Genomic DNA, 18,044 nt, shown 5'->3' with positions numbered 1-18,044 from the left:
CCTCGTTGTCTTGAACTTCCCACTTGTGCAGTCACATCCACAAATAAGGATGAATCTTGTCTTTCAACATTTATACCGTTTATTTCATCTTCTTGTCTTGTTTCAAAAGCTGGAGTCTCTAAAAATGTGAATCATAGAACTGACAGTGAGCATGCCTATCATGTTTCTGACTTTAACACTTTGTCACCCACTTAATATGTTTGCAGATGGCATCTGGCTAATATTCTCTTATAGGGAGGGAGTATTACACATAAAATCTTCGTTTTATTTCTACGTGGTTTATCTATTGTATTCTATTCTATGCCATTTCTATCAGGAAGAGCTGCTGAATTTTGTTAATGCCTTTTTGCCATCTGTCGGTATGTGACCTAATGTAAGGAATTGAAAGATTTGCTAATTCTTTACAATGTTTTTAATGTTTATTTTTGAGAGAGAGACAGACCGACAGAAGGCCAGTGGGGGTGGGGCAGAGAGAGAGAGAGACAGAATCTGAAGCAGGCTCCAGGCTCTGAGCTGTCAGCACAGAGCCCGACGTGGGGCTTGAACTCAAACTGCGAGATCATGACCTCAGCAGAAGTCGGACGTTCAACCGACTGAGCCACCCAGGTGTCGCAAGATTTGCTAATTCTTGGAGGACTCGTATACTTGGAATAAGTCCTAGTTGATTTTTTATTTAAAAAAAGGACAATGGTGCTAAATATCTCTAATGGTCTTTTAAAAAATGTTTTCATGCCTGCACAGTTATGTCCACAAATGAGGTTGGTTCACATTTTTTATTTCAAGTGTTTACCATATTTAGGTATTAGGGAGATATATAACGAGCTGGAATACTATGCATTCCTGTCCGTGTGCTGGAACAATTTGACTTACATAAAAATTATCTATTGCATAGAAGTGAGATTCAGCTTGCCCTTAAAATCAGCTAGGCTTGGCACCTTTTTAATAATAGACGGTAGATCTTATAACAGCCTTTTCAGTTTCTTTTATGGTTACCTGTCTATTCAGACCTTTCTAATACTCAAGTTAAATTTAGTAATCTATATTTTGCTTAAAAACGATTCAGTTTCCTCTGGAGCTAAAACCATATTAACCTAAGGTTGCATAATCCGCCTTGTGAGAATTCTTCTATACCTGTTGCTAGAAGAGTAGTACTTCCCATTTGCTGTGTGTTTCAACACTTTCAGAGAGCACTCACATATATCATCTCATGTCACCTTTACTCTGCCCTGATGGATGAGGAGACCGAGGCAAAAGGGGCTAGTGGCTTGCATGGGGCCACACAGTGTGTTAGAGGGAGAGTCTAGCGTCAGACTCAGGGCTCCCACCTTCTGGTTCTAGATTGTAGATCGTCCACCCGTGTTCTTTCCAGTTATGTCCACCTGGGGCCCATCCTTCTCGGGACGCAAAGGAGTGACAAGTGTGAGGATGGAGTCTGAGCATGACCCTCCGTTGGGGGGGGGGGGCTCCCTTTGCAGTCTGAACACCAGCACCCCTTGGGACGTTTGGGGGGCTAGCCATGTGCTTAGCTATGGGAGGTGAACTTTAACTGCTGGAACATGTATCATCTGTGTCAATAACATCACTCTTAGTTTCTAGAATGAAAAAGGAAAGGCATTCATTTGCTTTGAATGTCTCCAAGAGGACGTATTTAAAAGCTCCTTTTAACCTTTCGGCGGTTGAAGATGAGACAGGCTGTGGCCCGAGCGTAGTGTGGCCACATTTTTGAAGATATTTGCAGCAGCACTCTGTGTTTGACCCAACTTCATAAAGTAACATTATGATCTGTCCTGAAGGATAGTAACGCATGATACATATATTGCTGAAAATGAGACATGACCGTTTGGGGGGGGATTAGTCGTGAAAATCTCGTAAAGGTCTCAGCACAGCGCCATGCGTCATGAGAGGTGCTGCAGCTGACAGGCACGGCGGGGTTTGAGGGAGGCAGCGCAGCGTATTTCAGAGTCCACCCTGGTCCGGGGACAGCTCTTGTGCATCGTCACCTGTGGGTTCTCACGGAGCCCGGTGTCCCCTGCCACCTCCAGCCTCACCCCTTCCTCAAACCCGAAGAGCTGAGCTGCTGATGCAGGGGTCACAGGTCTGGTTGTGGGGGGCTTTTTCTGACTGCAGCAAGTAGGTGATGCGAGGACTGCATCCCTGAGCGCTGTCCCCTCTCAGGAGGCTCGGGACGCAGCTGCCCTCTGAGCCCCGGTCTCCCAAGTCGGCTTCATTGTGAGCTCAGTCTGTGCTCCTGACTGGCCCACCTGCTGTCCCGCCTGTCCACCATTGTGGGCATCAGCATGTGCAGAACGTGGGCTGTGGTCTTCCCCAGACCCCTCCCGCTCACCTTGCCCAAGCCCTCTTGCCAGCCCAGAAGCCTAAACATACACTAAGAAGGTCCTCCTCTGCCCCTCTTTCCCCAGAGCCCATTCCTCCTCCCTCCAGAAGGGGGTCCCCGAGCCCAGGTTGCCGCTAGCCCTTCCTCGGGGCTCCCTGGCACCATGGACAGCGTCCTGAGGCCCCAACCCACAGGCGCGCTGCCCAGGGAGAGGTGTAGAATGCTAGGGGTCTGGTCCTCTGCCCGCCTCTGCCTCCGACCCCACAAATTCTGCCCTCGCCGTGACTCAATCTCTGTGAGCCTTGAGAAATCTGGGGCTTAAGGGAACACTTAGCCCACAGTGGCGCTGCACCATCACGTAGTAACGGCCATCGAAACCTGCCTTTCAGATTCTAACCGCTGTAAGTATAAATCCACTGCACTAATGTCGGGAAATAAAAGCAGTCCAGAGACATACCCCCTGTTCCGTCCCTTACCTCAGAGCAGACACTCGCTGTGTGTTTGTGAAATGGACCAAAAGACAGACCGAGTGAGTGAACGGATGAGGACAAAGTCCCGCCCTCCCTGGGACGACTCTGCATGCAGCCTGCCTGGTGGCAGTGACTCACTTTTGCTCCTCCTTCCATGGTCGGTGAGCCCAGGCTTCCCCGTCCGCCAGGTCTGAACCTCTGGTTGGGGCTCCCCCGGGGCCCAGAGCCACGAGATGGTTTATAATTTATTAAGTGAATCAATCTTCCTTTCTGCTCTGCCCAGACTGCTGCCGAGTGGGCCGAGAAAATGCCCCAAGGCCCACCACCCACGACTCCCAAGGAAACAGCACACCAGGAGCTCCTGGCTCGGATCCACAAGGCAGTGGGCTCCTGTTACTGTGCGATTGCTCAGGACTTTGACAACTTCGACACCATGAAAACGAACACCGCCTCCAGGGACGAATTCAGGGCTCTTTGTGCTCGCCACGTGCAGGTTCTGACCGATGAGCAAGTAAGAAATGCATTTGCTTCCTCATCCTAACGTATGAATGCCCGGCCAACCGTTCCCCAGGGCATGGAGAGTTTAGAATACTTGAAGGCTTGGGGGCGGAGCAGGGGGTGGTGTCGTTGCTGTTTTGTTTTCAATCTCATTGAAGGAGTTTTCTGTTTGACAAGTAAGACTTGCAACTTTTCGATCGGGGTGCAAATTATGTCACTTTTTTTCTTTATTTTTTAAAGTTTATTGAGAGAGAGCGAGTGCACAAGAGCGTGTGTGCAAGCAGGGGAGGGGCAGAGAGAGAGGGAGGGAGGGAGGGAGAGAGAGTGACGGGGGGAGACAGAGAGAGAGAGAGAGAGAGAGAGAGAGAGAGAGAGAATCCCAAGCAGGCTCTGCACTGTCAGCACAGAGCCTGACACGGGGCTTGATCTCATGAACCATGAGATCGGGACCTGAGCCGAAATCAAGATTTGGATGCTTAACCAACTGAACTGCCCAAGTGCCCCAGTCACTTTTATTTTTTAAATCAAATTAAATTCGGTCCCAGCGACCACTCTCCCTCTCCTTCCCTAGATAATCCCAGAGCTTGTGTGACCCCAAGAGGCAGCCGGTCTTCCCCCAACACCTGAACGGGGCAGCTCAGAGCCTGTGATTTGCTCTGGGCCTCCCGCCACCCTGCCTCCCCTCCCGTTCCCTCTCCCTGGTTCTGTTGCTAGCACTTTCGGATGCTCTGGGGATCCCACCGCAGGCATGCTGGTGACGTGCCCACCGCACAGGCTGGACAAGGCCACCCTCTCTGAGGCCCTGCTGCCCCACACAGAACCCCCAGAAGGGATTCTCTGCGGCTCCCTCCTCAAAAACCAGTGGTGCTCTTTTTAGCTCTGGCAACCTGCCACCCTGGGCTTCTTTGGCCCCTTGTGGCCTCCCAGGGCCTGCCAGCAGGATGCATCCGGAGGACCTGCCTTGCAGTTTCCAGACTTCAGTCGATAGTAACACTAAATGCTAGTGCCGGGGGACGGTTCCCCAGGTGGCTTGCTCCTCGCTGTGGCCCAAACGCCAAAACAGAGCCCGGCACAGAGCAGGTGCTCAGCAAGTCCCGGTGAACGGATAGCGTGGCGGGTTTAGCGTGCACGTTCTCCACCCCCACCGTCCAGTGGCCGAACAGCTGGGGTGACACAGAGCACCGACGATCCGAACACGGAAGCAGAGCTCCCTGCCCCCCCCCGTCAGCAGACACACTGCTACAAGCCCTCCGCACTTGTCAAACAAGCCGGGGCCCTAGTGCCACAGAGTCACTCGGGTGGAAGCCAAAATCCAAACTACTTCAGAAAGTACTCCAGCGCCCTCCTTCCCCAGCTCAGCCCGAGTAGCTTCCTGCAGCTCCCGGTGGAGAGGTCACCCTCCCCTCCCAAGATGGGGCGCTCTACCCTCAGGCCTCATTTTCTCAGGGGTCCCGGATGAGAACTAAGAGTATTCACATGGAAGGGAGACCGTCACATTCGATGCCCATCGCCACCCAGGCCTCAGGACTCCCCACCCTAAAGAACGAGTTCACTAACATTAAGAATTCGAGCATCAGATTTCACTTTCCTAAAATATCACCTTTTTAAAGCATCATGATCATTTTTGCTAAGCCGAATTAAAGTGCTTTTCCCCAGTTCGGTCTCGTAGATCGTCAGAGCTGAGCGAGATCGCTGTTTGCAAACGCTCGTCCCCGTTACTATACATGGATGGAAACCTTTACGATTAACCCAGTTGTGTTTATGGTTCTATGGGGCGAACTAACTAAGGTTTTACTAATGAAGATTTTTCATTTCATCTAAATGAGTAAACGGTTACTCTCATTATAGATATAAATTAGTGATGTGCTAGCATATCTGACACCTGTACCAGAGAATCTGATTTTAATTGTCCACCAAGAAAGCTTCACCATCCCCGCACATCCAGCCTCCCGCCTCTGCAACAAAATCAGATACTTTTTTTTTTTTTTATTCTGCCTTCTAAAACTATGCAGACACATCGCAAATACAGCCTGCATCACCGAGGACATCAAAATCTGGCATAAGAACCATGGTTTAAGTTGGGTGATGATTAGCAAAACTTGTGCACTGTTTGAGAAGGGAGCTTCTGCACACAGGCTGGTAAACAGGAAGCAAAGATCCTTGTGTGACCCGTGGGCCATGACCTTCTGGGTTCGATGGGACAAGGTGTGGTACAGGGAGACACAGAAGTAGTTTGGCTCCTTAACATGTCTAGACCCCAATTGCCACTACTCAGAAGGGTTCCCCGAAGATTCTGGGACAGGTCCAGCCGTGTTAACCAGCATCTGAGTACAGATCTCATGTCTTCTAAAAACGATCTCATCCTGAAAAAAAACATCCAACTATCATGAATCCGAGAGGTCAGCTTTCTTGGATGACCGAGCTCCGAAAGCAGGGAAGTACCAGCTCCTTTGAAAACTTCCGGTGTAATTAACCTTTCAGAAAAGGGGAGCAACTTTCTGAGCAGGTGGAGTTGGAAACTGATGGGGCTTTGTGGCTCCCCAGAAAGCGTGTTATAAAGGCCTGGGAACTGGGTCCACTTGGATGTTGCTTAAGAAAAGAGAGACCCACAGAGAGAGCCTCTCCCGGTCAGGCAGTTTCGGTCAGTCTTGGTAATTGCGTGAGGATTTAGCTATATTTACAGCTACGTTAGGGAAAGGAAGGGTCAAACATTTCCGACCATTTCAGGTGTGGTGTTTCTTTTTTCTTTTCTTTTTTTTATTATTTATTTTTGAGAGAGAGAGAGAGAGAGAGAGAGAGAGAGAATGCAAGGGGGCAGAGACAGGAGACAGAGAATCCCACACAGGCTCTGTGCTGTCAGGGCAGAGCCCAATGTGGGGCTCAATCTGATCTCATGATCCATGAGATCATGGCCTGAGCTGAAATCAAGAGTCAGACGCTTAACTGACTGAGCCCCCCAGACACCCCTCAAGCATGGTGTTTCTTAAACAGACACCTCTAGGACACTAGAAGAACACAGACAAAGAACCAACAGTCTCTCAGGCAGACAGGTGGGGGTTTCAGTTCTGCCTCTGTGCTTGTCCAGCTGTGTGACCTTGGACAAGTTACACAACCTCTCTGAGCTTCATTGTCCTTCCCTATGAAATGGGAGCACACAACACTCCCTAAGCTCGATGCCTGCCCCTCCAGCCGGGCTGTTCAGCCTCTCCCGCTCGCTGCTGTCTCCCTACCCCTGCCCCCTCACATCTAGCCACGCCAACTCCTCCTTCAGGACTGGCTCCAAGCCGAGCGAAGCCTTTCCTGACCATACCTGTAGCTGGAGGAACTGGCCATGCCCCACTCTGGCCTCCCCGCCTCTACCCTGAGCTCCCGATCCCCTGGCCTGGCTCACAGGGCACGTCTGCCTGTTGTTCGGCACAAGGCTGTCTGTCCTGACGATGCACTGAGTGGCTGAAGGCGGCACCCATCTGCTCGTTCACTTACTGGGGGCCCTCTGTGCACAGTGGTGATGTTAGGTCCTGAGCAACGAAGGGGGACCTGCTCCCTGCTTCCTTTGAGCTTGGATCCACGGAGGGGAGAGCTGTGCGTTATTTATGTTGGTACAAGCTGCTCCCTGCTAGGATGGGCCAGCAGTGGGGGCCTGGACCCAAGGGTCAGGGCAGTTTCCCTAAGGGCGTGACGTTGGGGTGGTGGGAGTTGCCACTGAGAGGAGACAGGAGAGAGCAGTGCAGGTGGAGGGAACATTCCGGAAGCAGGAGCGGCGAGCGTGTTGCATTAGATGAGCTGCTGTGGGCAGCGCAGATCTGCCCTCGTGGTCTGCGCTTTTTCAGGGGCAGGGGGAGTGAGTGAGACGTGCGTGTTGGCTGGTGATAAATGCCGCAGAGGCCCCGGGAGTGGGAACCAGGGTGGTGCGGAGAGAGAGAGGCTCCCGAGCAGGCTCTGAGCTGTCAGCCTTTGCGTAGGGCAGTCAGGGAAGGCTCCCCTGAGGAGGCGGCTCGGGGCCTGGGAGCAGAGGAGGTCGGGTGTGCGGGAGAAGGGTGAGTGGACCACAGGAGCCCGAAGGGCAGGGGAGCCGTGGACAGGGGTGGGGTGCTGCGGGTGGAGGGGCTGGGCGGGGGCGATGTTGAGGTCTCCTGGGTCTCTGCCCGCAGCCACATCCGCCATGCACTCCTGCTTCCCGCTCACTCGTCTTCCGTGAAGCTCACTTGCTTCACCCTTCTCCTTAGGAGATAGTCTGGGGACGGGAGTCTGTGTCTGAGGTTTCCCCCCCGACACTGCGAAGAGAGCGCTAACCTGTCTTCCAGCGTCTCTCGGTGCTGGTATCTGCTAATTTGTGCACGCTTTCTCCGGGCGCCCGACCCCAAAGAGGAAGAAAGCACCCCGTCAGAGACACGGGAGGAGGAGGGACGGAGCCAGGAGGCTGTTCGAAGTCCCTGACACCTCCACACGCAGCTTGCCCGGCGTGGCCCTTCCACGCGGCCCCACGGCCAGGCGGTTCGCCGTGGCTCGGCCTGGTTGTGGGGGCTGGACGCCTCCCACCTCGGCCTCGGGGTCTGGTCCTCGGTGACTCTAGAAAGGCTGCCCATTGGCAGCACAGGCCCGTCCCAGCTCTGCCTGGCTGCCTCTGTTGCCCCCTCAGGTAGCAGGTCGGTGGCTTGCCTCTAATTGCCCACCTCACACGGGGCATCTTGTCCCTGTTCCTGGAAGGGGTGCCGCCCCCCCCCACTACATGTAGCTGACGCCGGCTCCTGTGGGCCACACACCCACGGGCCTCTGGTGTCACGGCTCCGTTTCTATTCAGCCCGATTTCCCCGTTGTGCTTGAACAAGACGGTGCATTTTTATTGTTATTATTTTTTTTTAACTTTATTTAGAGAGAGAGAGAGGGAGGAAGCGGGGGAGGGAGGGAGAGAGAGAGGCTCCCGAGCAGGCTCTGAGCTGTCAGCGCAGAGCCCGATGCGGAGCTCGAACCCACGAACCAGGAGATCGTGACCTGAGCCAAAGTCAGATGCTTAACCAACTGAGCCCCCCAGGCGCCCCAGGACATGTATCTTCAAAAACTGCTTTCCATCTCTCTACCCCTTCTGTTCGTGCAAGTTACATACCTTTTCTACTCGGTCTGCTGACGTGTTAACCGCAGTTGTTTGAAAGTCCTTGTCTGATGACCCCACAAAAGGAGCCTCCTCTGACTCTCGTCGGGTGATTGCTGTATCTCTTGGCGATGGGTCAGTTCATCTTTTGTCGACAGGTCTAGATTTCCTTTCTTTTTATTGAAAGCCAGACGTCATGTAAAGAAGAGTTGAGACAGAGATATCGATAGTATTTATGGCTGAACGTGGACATACCTCTTCTGGCGGACCGCGAACGGAAGGGCATTCCGGAATCAGTCTGGTCGGCAGTTGAGCTGCGTTCGAGTGTTACTGTTGCTGCCCCCACCCTAGGGGTGCGTGGTGCACAGGCGTCGGACCCTCCAGCAGGGAGAGGGTCCCCCGTGCTCAGGGCCAGGCTTACGCAGGGTGGCGCTGTCCAGGCGTTCCTGGTCCAGCCTGGTTTAGGCCAGGGTGGCGCCTTCTCCGCATTCCTGCCCCTCCACACCCCCTTCTGTGGCGGTCAGACTCTGCCCCGTCTCCGTGGTGGGTGGGTCTTGGGCGGGAGAGGAGGTAGCCGACCTCTGACCTTTGCTTGGTAGAGGTACAGATCCTAGGGTCGCTGCCCCTCCTTCAGAAGCACGGGGCTTTTGCCCGCACCCTTCCGCCTGGGGCCGTGGATCTGTGGATCTACCCCTCCTAGAGACACAAGGGTTTGCTTCCTTCCCTCCCCCAGGGGTCCTGGTCTTGAGTGGGTTTGCTACGCCTCCCCCAGTGGCTTAAGGCTTTCGCTTCCCGTGAGAGGAGGGTCTGGAGAAGCGTGCGGTGTTGCGAGTCTGTCCCCTCCCGTGCTCTCTCTCTCCGGAGCAGCAGCAGAGGCGGGTGGAGGGGAGCTTGTGAGCGCGAGCGTGCCCTGTCTCTGGGCCTCTCCGTCATCCCAGCCTCACGTGCCGGCACACGCTCGGCCTGGAACGTGCTAGCTGGCTTCTTCCCGAGGGCTGCCAGGCGTGAGAGCTGGCGTGTCTGGCTCTCCTCGGAGACTTGGGGCTCCGTGGCATTCGGTCCCCTCGGCTCCCTGGAACCTCAGCTCTCTGATGGGCTCTAAAACAGCTCTGATCTCGTTTTGTTTTAAGTTTATGTATTTATTTTTTTGAAGGAGAGAGAGAGGTGGGCAGAGAGAGGGAGGGAGAGAATCCCAAGCAGGCTCCACACTGTCAGCGCAGAGCCCGACATGGGGCTCGAACCGACAAACGTGGGATCATGACCTGAGCCGAAACCAAGCGTTGGACGCTTCACCGACTGAGCCCCCCGGGCGCCCCGAACGCTTCTGACGGTGTAGATACTCGGCTTTCTCTGGCTGTTAGATGCGAGTGGCGATCTCCGGCAGCTTGCCTCCCTGCAGAAGTGGGGCCCAAAGTCAGAGATCTTTAGGCGCTCGGAAGGTAGTTAACGGCTTCTCTGCATTTGAAGGGGATGTTTCAGGAAGCACACCTTCCGCCACGTGGAAACTTACTCGCTCACGAACCATCAGAATTTTGCCCAGGTTTCACGCCCAGCTCACGGGTCAGAAGCCCCTTGTGTGGTGCCCTGTTTGCAGGCTTCTTGATGCCTCTCCTGTCCCCCCAGCCCCACCTGCCTCCGTCCCCTGCAGCATCTGTAGGGCTCCATCAGCATTCTGGGGCGCGATCTGTCAGGACTGAGGAGCCACGTGTGGGTTTCCCTTTCCCACCCACCCGCTTCGGTGTCCTCCTGGCCACGTTCATTCTGCCTTCATGGTGAGGCTCCTTTGGCGAAGAGAGGGCTTCCGGGCTCCCTCCTGGACTTCATTTGCACCAGGAGGTTACAAGAGACACCGTTGCTGTCCTTAGCGGCTTTATAAACGTCCTCACTCCCATGCTTCAGGTTTCCACGGGGTCCATAATACTGGCACCCTTCTTTGTATCTCCCCTTGATAACGTGACCTTCCTCCTCCTTCCTCCCCCACGTGGCTAACATAGGAGTGCACGAGAGCCCGTGGCACCCGCTTCCTCTTCCAGGAAGCCGCATCCTGCTCTGCTTCCTGAAAGCCTTTCGTGATGAATGCGATCACGATGTGGCTTAGCACCGTCTGTCCCCTTCATTGTTAAAGGGTCTTGCCGTTGTCTGATCGGTCTTAGGTGAGTTTTTCAGGACTTTCAGCAGCCGAGCAAACATTTCTAGAGCACCTACCATGTGCCGGCCCCTTCGGGAGATGCAGGACATTTAAAGATGAATCTCAGACAACCTTCAGAGAGCTGCAGGACCGGGCAGATTGGCGTCACCTGCAGAGGTGGCTTCAGCACAGGCGGGAAGGTAGAGAAGAGCCCCGGACATCTGCTCCGGGGCGTTGGGAGAACTTTCCTGGAGGGAGACGGGCGGCGAGCCTCCTCCTGACTGGGGGTGATGACCGCCATTGGTGACGGTGAGGTCTGTCTGAGACAGACACGTGGTCACTTTCTCAAGGTCTCTCACTTCCCCTCCACCAGCTGGTTTGACCTCACCGATCAAAATTAAAGCAACGCGCTTCTGCATACGTCACAAATGACGTTGAACCGTCCGTACACGGCACCGTCCACAACCTGGTTTCGAAGTTGTTCCCGAAGACGTGACCTTTAGGGGACGGCACCAGGGTTCTCTCTGTACCATCCCTGCAACTTCCTGCAAATCTACAATTCTTCTGAAATAAAAAGTTTAAAACGTGAATCAAAAATATTGTCCCAAACTATGGGGCGCCCGGGTGGCTCAGTCGGTTGGGCCTCCGACTTGGGCTCAGGTCATGATCTCACGGCTCATGAGTTCGAGCCCCGCATCGGGCTCTGTGCTGCCAGCTCGGAGCCTGGAGCCTGCTCTGGATCCTGTGTCTCCCTCTCTCTCTGCCCCTCCCCTGCTGTTCCTCTCTCTCTATCTTTCAATAATGAATAGATGTTAAAAAAAAAAAAAAAAAAAAAAGAATATTGTCCCAAACTAAACCTTCTTCCCTTCTCAGGGCCTAGAACATTCCTCCTCTCTTCCCCACCCCCCAGTACTTCATTTCCGGAATTTCAAACCCAACCGGTACTGTCTCTCATAATTTGCCTTTTGGAAACCCCAGCGGAGGCCAGGAGCGATGCTGGCCTCCGGTCAAGGTCAGGCCCGAGGGACGGACGGGAAACACCGTTCCCCTTGCCCCTAGAGGCCGCTGCTCTCCTGGGTGGGCGCGGGAGGCGGGGACCCCACTGGTTCTGAATCAGTTACCCCTCTTCTCAGCTTCAGTCATCCAAAGTGGCTCATTTAGGTTGCTGGCATCATTCTGCTCCACCCGTGTGGTTCCGACGTGGCCTGTGACGTCAGACGGTACCAGCCCAAAGCCGTACCCTTCTCTCTGGTTTCCCAGACGCCTCCCTTTCCACCTTGTGAGAGGACAGGGCTGGCCCTTCGGGGACACGCACCTGGCCGTGAACACAGCGGCTGAGGGCCGAGGTGCCTGGCCAGCTGTTGGCAGAACTCAGGCGCCCGCGAGGAAGAGAAATGAGTCCGGCCGGGCTTCCCCGGGACCAAGGTGGGCCAGGGCCTGGATTTGCATTTTCTCCTAAAGTGTTCTCATAGACTGCCGCTCAGTCTCTGTGACTAATCACAACATTTAATGGCGTTCAACTACTCACTAAGGGCCCAATCCAATTAAAAAATTGTCCTGTGGAAGCCGTGAATAATCCTCTTGTCTCTGCTTTTCCTCTCTCACGGATGCCTCCATCAAGTGGAGGCTGAGCGGATTTTTTTTCTTTTCCTTTTTCAATTTGTTTTCATTGCCGCAGGCCTCGGCCCCCCTGCCGGCGTGAGCGCTGGCCTCCACTGGCTTCTGTCCACTCTCGTGGGCGCTGCGGGGACTCTGCTGGGCTTTCACACTAACCCCCGGGAACGACTTCTGCTTCTTTGCCAGTTCGACAGACTGTGGAGCGAGATGCCGGTCAATGCCAAGGGGAGGCTCAAGTATCTGGACTTCCTGAGCATGTTCAGCTCCGAGAGAGGGGCCACACCGCCAGCCAGTGGCAGTTCCACCAAGGCCCAGAAAGGCTGCAGTGTTCCCGAAGTCTCAGAGAGAAGCAGATCCGCAGCTTCATCGACGCCTGCTCCCGACCTCAAAGCGGGGTTGAAAACGCAGAGCCACCCCCCTGTGAGTCCTCGTCTCGCGGCGCCACTGCGCCCCGGGTCCCCAGATCCCCAAACCCCAGTGGTCCTGAGTGGCAGGTGACCGACAAGGTGCCATAGGGTGAGCCCGGGGCGGGGGCACAGGAGAGGAGCCCAAGGTGGGTCCTTAGCACTCACCTGCCTGGAGGGGGGAGGGAGGTGTGGGGAAGGGCTGGGGGAGGCTTGGGTGGAAGGAAGGCGTGAGGGCTGGAAGGAGGAATGAGGAGGATTCGGGGTAGGAAATGGGTACGGGAGTGGGGACAGAAGACTCTCGATCAGCGAGCTGGGCGTTCATCGGGCAGGAAGGCGGACACCCCATGGTCGGCGTCCGCTTTGTGCAAGGGCCCTACACGCGCCCAACCGCAACGTGTCGTCACCCCCATTTTGCGGTTGAAGATACGAGGCTCTGAGAGGTGTCCTCACGTGCTCAGGGTCCCTCAGTTGGACACGGGGAGATCCAGTTTCCAACCCAGGCCTGTCTAACTCTGCGGCTCTGGCCCCGGGGCTGAGCCGCCCGGTCTGGGGTGCGGGAAGGGGGCCGGCCTCCCTGAGGCGCTCGCCTCATCTGCAAGCCGGAGGGCAGCAGCCCCGAGAAAGGGTGGGTGAGAGGATCCCAACCGTGTGCAGAATTTATTGCACACCTACTCTGTGCTGGGTCTTTTCGAGAGCTGAGAGTGAACAAGCGTCCCTTGCCCGGGCGGAGTTTACGTTCTTGTCGGGGATGATGGGCACGTCATGTATTTAGCGAGTTGGAGACACTGAGGAGAGCAGAATGAAGGGGTGGGGTCAGGAGCACCCCAAAGATGTCGGTGTCCTAATCCCTAGGACCTGTAATATGTCACCTCACATGGCACGGGGGGATCAAGGTTGCAGGTGGAATTAAAGGTGCTAATCAGCCGACTTAACAAGGGAAGAGCCTAAGTGTCCGGGTGGGCCGGAGGCAATCACAGGGACCTGTAAACGGGGGACGCAGAGGCAGAAAGGTCCGTGTCGGAGAGACGCCATTTGAGAAAGTCTCCACTGTTGCTCCCGACTTGGAAGGTGCGGGAAGGGGCCACAGGCTAAGACGTGTGGGCGCCTCTCGATGCCAGAAAAGGTAAGGAACAGATTCTCTCTTAGAACCTCAGAAAGAACACCGTCCTGCTGACGCCTTGGTTTTAGCTCAGTAGGACCCACCTCAGGCTTCTGGCCTTCAGAACTGTAAGGGAATAACTGTGCTGTCTTAAGCCCCCGAGTCTAGAACTGTCAGGGAAGCCGCGGAAAACACGCTGGGGCGGTGCGGGGGGGCGGGGGGGGACAGGCGGGCGGTGTGGGGCGACTCTGGCTTTCACTCCAGAGGCTGGAGCCCTTGCGGGTGTTTAAACAGAGGAGTGATGTGGGCTGCAGAGTCTTTAAAAAGCCTCCTGTGGATTCTGTGTGTGGAATAGAGGCTGTGGATGGAGTGGGGGCTGGAGGGGGGTGGGCAGAAGCGAGCAGGTGGGGAGGAGGCTCCAGTGGTCCAGGGGAGAGGCCCGGTGGCTCTGAGTGAGATGGGCAGTGGGGAGCCGGTGGCCGGCAGTCAGGTAAAGCCAACAGGATTTCCCAGTGGACTCGGTGTGGGGTGGAGAGGGAGAGAGTCCAGGAGAGCCTCTAAGGGTTTGACTTGAACACCTGGGAGAAGGGCGTTACATCAACCCAGAGGGGGAAGGCTCGGGTGGTACAGAATTTGGGAGAAAGACCAGGAATTCAATGGAGTTTGTTCCTGTATTGGACTTTTTTTTTTTTTTAATGTTTATTTTATTTTTGAGAGAGAGAGAAAAAGAGAGAGGACCCGAAGCGAGCTTTGCGCTGACAGCAGACGGTCCGATGTGGGGCTCGAACTCATGACCCGGGCCAAAGTCGGACGCGTAACCAACTGAGCCACCCAGGTGCCCCAAGTTCACTACTCTACAGGACGACAGGACGTGTTCACGGGCGATGCCTGGGCTGCATTCAATTCATTCCCCATATTTAAACAGAAAATGCAATAAGATAGCCTTATAGTTGGTCCATGTGAGTTCACAATATAGGACATTCTGGAAGGGAGTATAGGATTGGACATCCATGAAAATGACAGGTGACTCCCTGTCTTTGATAAGACTCTTCCTCTGGTGAAAAATATTGTCTCTCTCTCTCTCTCTCTCTCACACACACACACACACACACACACGTAATTAATATAGTTAAATAACATCTCCCTAAACTTGAATCTTGGCTCTATGTTTATTTCCAAAACCATGTTGGTTACTGTGTTTCGGCACAAATACGGCCCGCCGATGGAAATGGAAGTTAAATGGCAGAATTACCACCTACGCTTTGCTTTTCCCTTATTTCTGAGCTCATCCTGCCGGCGCAGTTGTGAACCTCAACCCGAGGCCTGTCTGTGATAGCTTGTATTATTTCTTCGTTTTGAATCTCACGCTGCAAGACCCCTCCTTTTCTCTCTCTCTCTCGCTAGACCCCGGCCAGTGCAAGCACAGCAGACACCCTGCCCCTGCAGAACTGTGAGCCCATAGAGAGCAAGCTCCGGAGGAGAATTCAGGGCTGCTGGCGGGAGTTCCTGAAGGCATGCAAAGGGAAGGACGTGACCAAGCAGGGGGAGATCACCACGGCTGAGTTCCTAGGTACGTTCTCACAGTGGGGTCGCCCTGCCGGCACAAATCCACAGGGAACGAGCGGGAGCATCTCCCTCGCGGTGGCTACCAAGCACCTCCATAAACGCCAGGCTCGAGGGATAAAACATAGTTACAAACAGAGAGGGAGGGAGGCAAACCGTGACTCCCCGCCTTAGAAATCACAGACTTGGTTGTGGTCTCTGTTAACAGACTTGGAGAGCTCCAGGGTGGGACAGGTGGAGGAGGGCGGTGGCCGGGGACCTGCAGGCCCATCCACCCCATTGCTTCTGTCCCACTGATCCAGCTGTCACCACGTGTCACTTCGATGAGCTCTTCAAATTCCATCAGTTGGACTTAAACTTGCGCTAATGGTCGTGTCTTGTTTGTGCAACATTTTACACGATCGATCTGGCCTTGTCGCCCCCCTGCTTGGTAGCCCCCTGAAGTCGGACACCCCCTCCTCTGGCCTAATCTTTAGATCCCTTTTTAAGGAAAGTTTTTTCTTGAGAATCTCCAGTATTAATAAATCACTTTTATGACAATCATGGCTTACCAACGTGCAAACGAAGCAACGTGTGAACTCTCTCAAGCGAACAGCTCCTACAAAAAGTAGCCACTTCTAAATGAAATACAAAATATGAAACCACTGATAGTCCAACGTTGCTCCACTGTGTTAATGTGACGTGTTTCACCGACACCAAATCAGCCACGTTGGTTTCAGCCACCGTTGGTTTTAACGCATGTTTCAATTTCCACTCGTGTTTTAGTTAACCCTCTTGGTTTTGAGACTGATGAACCTTAGCTGGTCCTGCTGGCAGCATGATTGCTGTGTTTAGTTTTTAACCATGAACCCACTGAAGCCACCAGATCTTACTCTCCTCAGCTTGTCCGACTTGAGTGGTACATCCAAAATTCAATTCTGCAAAAAAAACCCAAAAAAAAGTATGTATTAATTCTCAGAAGTTATTCTGTATTTTCCGTGCCCTGCCGTTGACCTCCTGCAAGTTGGAACATCAGAGGCATTTTCAGGCCACTCCTGTGGGCTCCCCAGCCCAGCGTCACCCTGCCCGGCAAACGCCGGTGACACTTCTTCTGCTGTTTCCACGGTGCCAAGGCAGAGGGACCTCCGTCTGCCCATCACACACAGCAGCATCTTACGGGCTGCGCTTGGCTGGAAGGCATCACTTACGCAAAGTCTGCCTTTGTAGCAAGGACCCAAGCCAGGGCCTACGGCATGAATGCGTGCGTGAACAAACGAGTGAGTGAACAGTTTGCCACCAACTGAATTGACGTTTTTGTCTTTAGCTCTCGTGGAGAAGTTCAGTCTGGACATAAGCAAAGAGGAATCTCAGCGGCTCGCCGTGAAGTATGATGTAAAGAACAGCGGGAAATTTGCTTACTGTGACTTCATTCAGAGCTGTGTCCTCCTGCTGAAAGCGAAGGAAACCTCGCTGATGCAGAGAATGAAGATCCAGAACGCAAACAAGATGGTACGTAGACTGACTCTTGGAAAGTGTGGGCGTGGGCCGCCCCTCTGTCTCAATTTGTCGTAAGTCCATAGAAATGGTGGGCGCGGGGCGCCCGGGCAGCTCAGTCGGTTAAGGGTCTGACCCTGGATTTCAGCTCAGGCCATGATCTCCCGGTTCGTGAGCTTGAGCCCCACCTAGGGCTCTGCCCTGACAGCGTGGAGCCTGCTTGTGATTCTCTCTCGCTCCCTCTCTCTGCCACCACCACCCCCCTCGAGATAAATAAGCTTAAAAAAATTTTTTTTAATGTTTATTTATTTTTGAAAGAGAGAGACAGAGCACGAGCGGGGGAGGGGCAGAAACAGACACACAGAATCCGAGGCAGGTTCTGGGCTCTGAGCTGTCAGCACAGAGCCCGATGTGGGGCTCAAACCCACAAACTGTGAGATCATGACCTGAGCCGAGGTTGGATGCTTAACCGACTGAGCCACCCAGGCGCCCCCCTTTTTAAAAAAAATTTTTTTTAATGTTTATTCAACTTTTTAAAAAACTAAAAAAAAAAGAAGGAAGAAAGAAAGAAAGAAAGAAAGAAAGAAGAAAGAAAAGGTGGATGAAGCGGACACAGAGGCTCGGGGGGGCCGCTGGCCAGTGAGGACCCACTTGTCAAATGTCTCCAGTCTCACTGCCACCTCCACGTGGACCCAGAAAATTGGCTGAGATGTTCTCTATACACATATATGTATATATCGCGTGTGTATGACATAAATGATACATGTATATCACAGGGTATGATATACACATGTGATATGTATGTATATCACATGATATGTGTATGTGCACATGTGATATATGTGTATACCACACTTACAGGATATGTGCGTGTGCACGTGTGATGTGTGTGTGTGTGATGCTTATGTGGCCCATGTTTGCACACGTATAAGGCGTGTGTATATACACTTGTCACGCAATTCTTTGTTGCCCGATCTCCTCCATTACTTAAAGGCCTGTACAGCACGGGGCACTTTTCAGGTGAGCACCTGACCGCCAGGGTCTGCCAGCGAGCTGGCAGGTACTTCGGGGAGCTTGTGCCTGGGAGGCAAGAGGTGTAACTGAAGGTAAGGCCTCCGCCAGGCTTCCAGAACCTTGCAGACAGCTCAGAATTTCCTTTCTTGGAAATAGTTCAGACATGTTCTTTCTCTCCTTCTGGAGCCCCGTACGGGTCTGGAGACCCAAGACTGGGAACCCAAGACTGGATCTCAGGTCCTCAGACTCCCCGGGTGGCTGACGCCTGGTTATGGTGACTCTTCCCCCAGCACCTGGAGACATCTGTATGGCGGACAGTCAGGGACAGCACGGCTGTTCATACGAGGCACA

At 53.8% G+C, this 18,044-nt stretch overlaps 1 protein-coding gene across 7 annotated transcripts in view; it reads left to right on the top strand.

The window, feature by feature from the left end:
* Positions 1-18,044, top strand: part of EFCAB6 (EF-hand calcium binding domain 6) — a 251,139-nt gene that overhangs the window by 227,908 nt on the left and 5,187 nt on the right. For 6 of the 7 annotated variants that reach the window (XM_047868126.1, XM_047868128.1, XM_047868127.1 and 3 more), the window contains 4 exons: positions 3,089-3,316; positions 12,324-12,557; positions 15,048-15,213; positions 16,510-16,694. In XM_047868126.1, coding sequence (XP_047724082.1) covers positions 3,089-3,316; positions 12,324-12,557; positions 15,048-15,213; positions 16,510-16,694 — 813 coding nt within the window. The remainder of the gene's footprint in view (positions 1-3,088; positions 3,317-12,323; positions 12,558-15,047; positions 15,214-16,509; positions 16,695-18,044) is intronic. The other variant, XM_047868130.1, reaches the window with a different exon arrangement.

Source organism: Prionailurus viverrinus, chromosome B4 (assembly GCF_022837055.1).
Source record: "Prionailurus viverrinus isolate Anna chromosome B4, UM_Priviv_1.0, whole genome shotgun sequence".
Lineage (NCBI taxonomy): Eukaryota > Metazoa > Chordata > Mammalia > Carnivora > Felidae > Prionailurus > Prionailurus viverrinus.
Note: the sequence above shows the minus strand (reverse complement) of the source record. Positions and strands in the feature narration are given on the sequence as shown.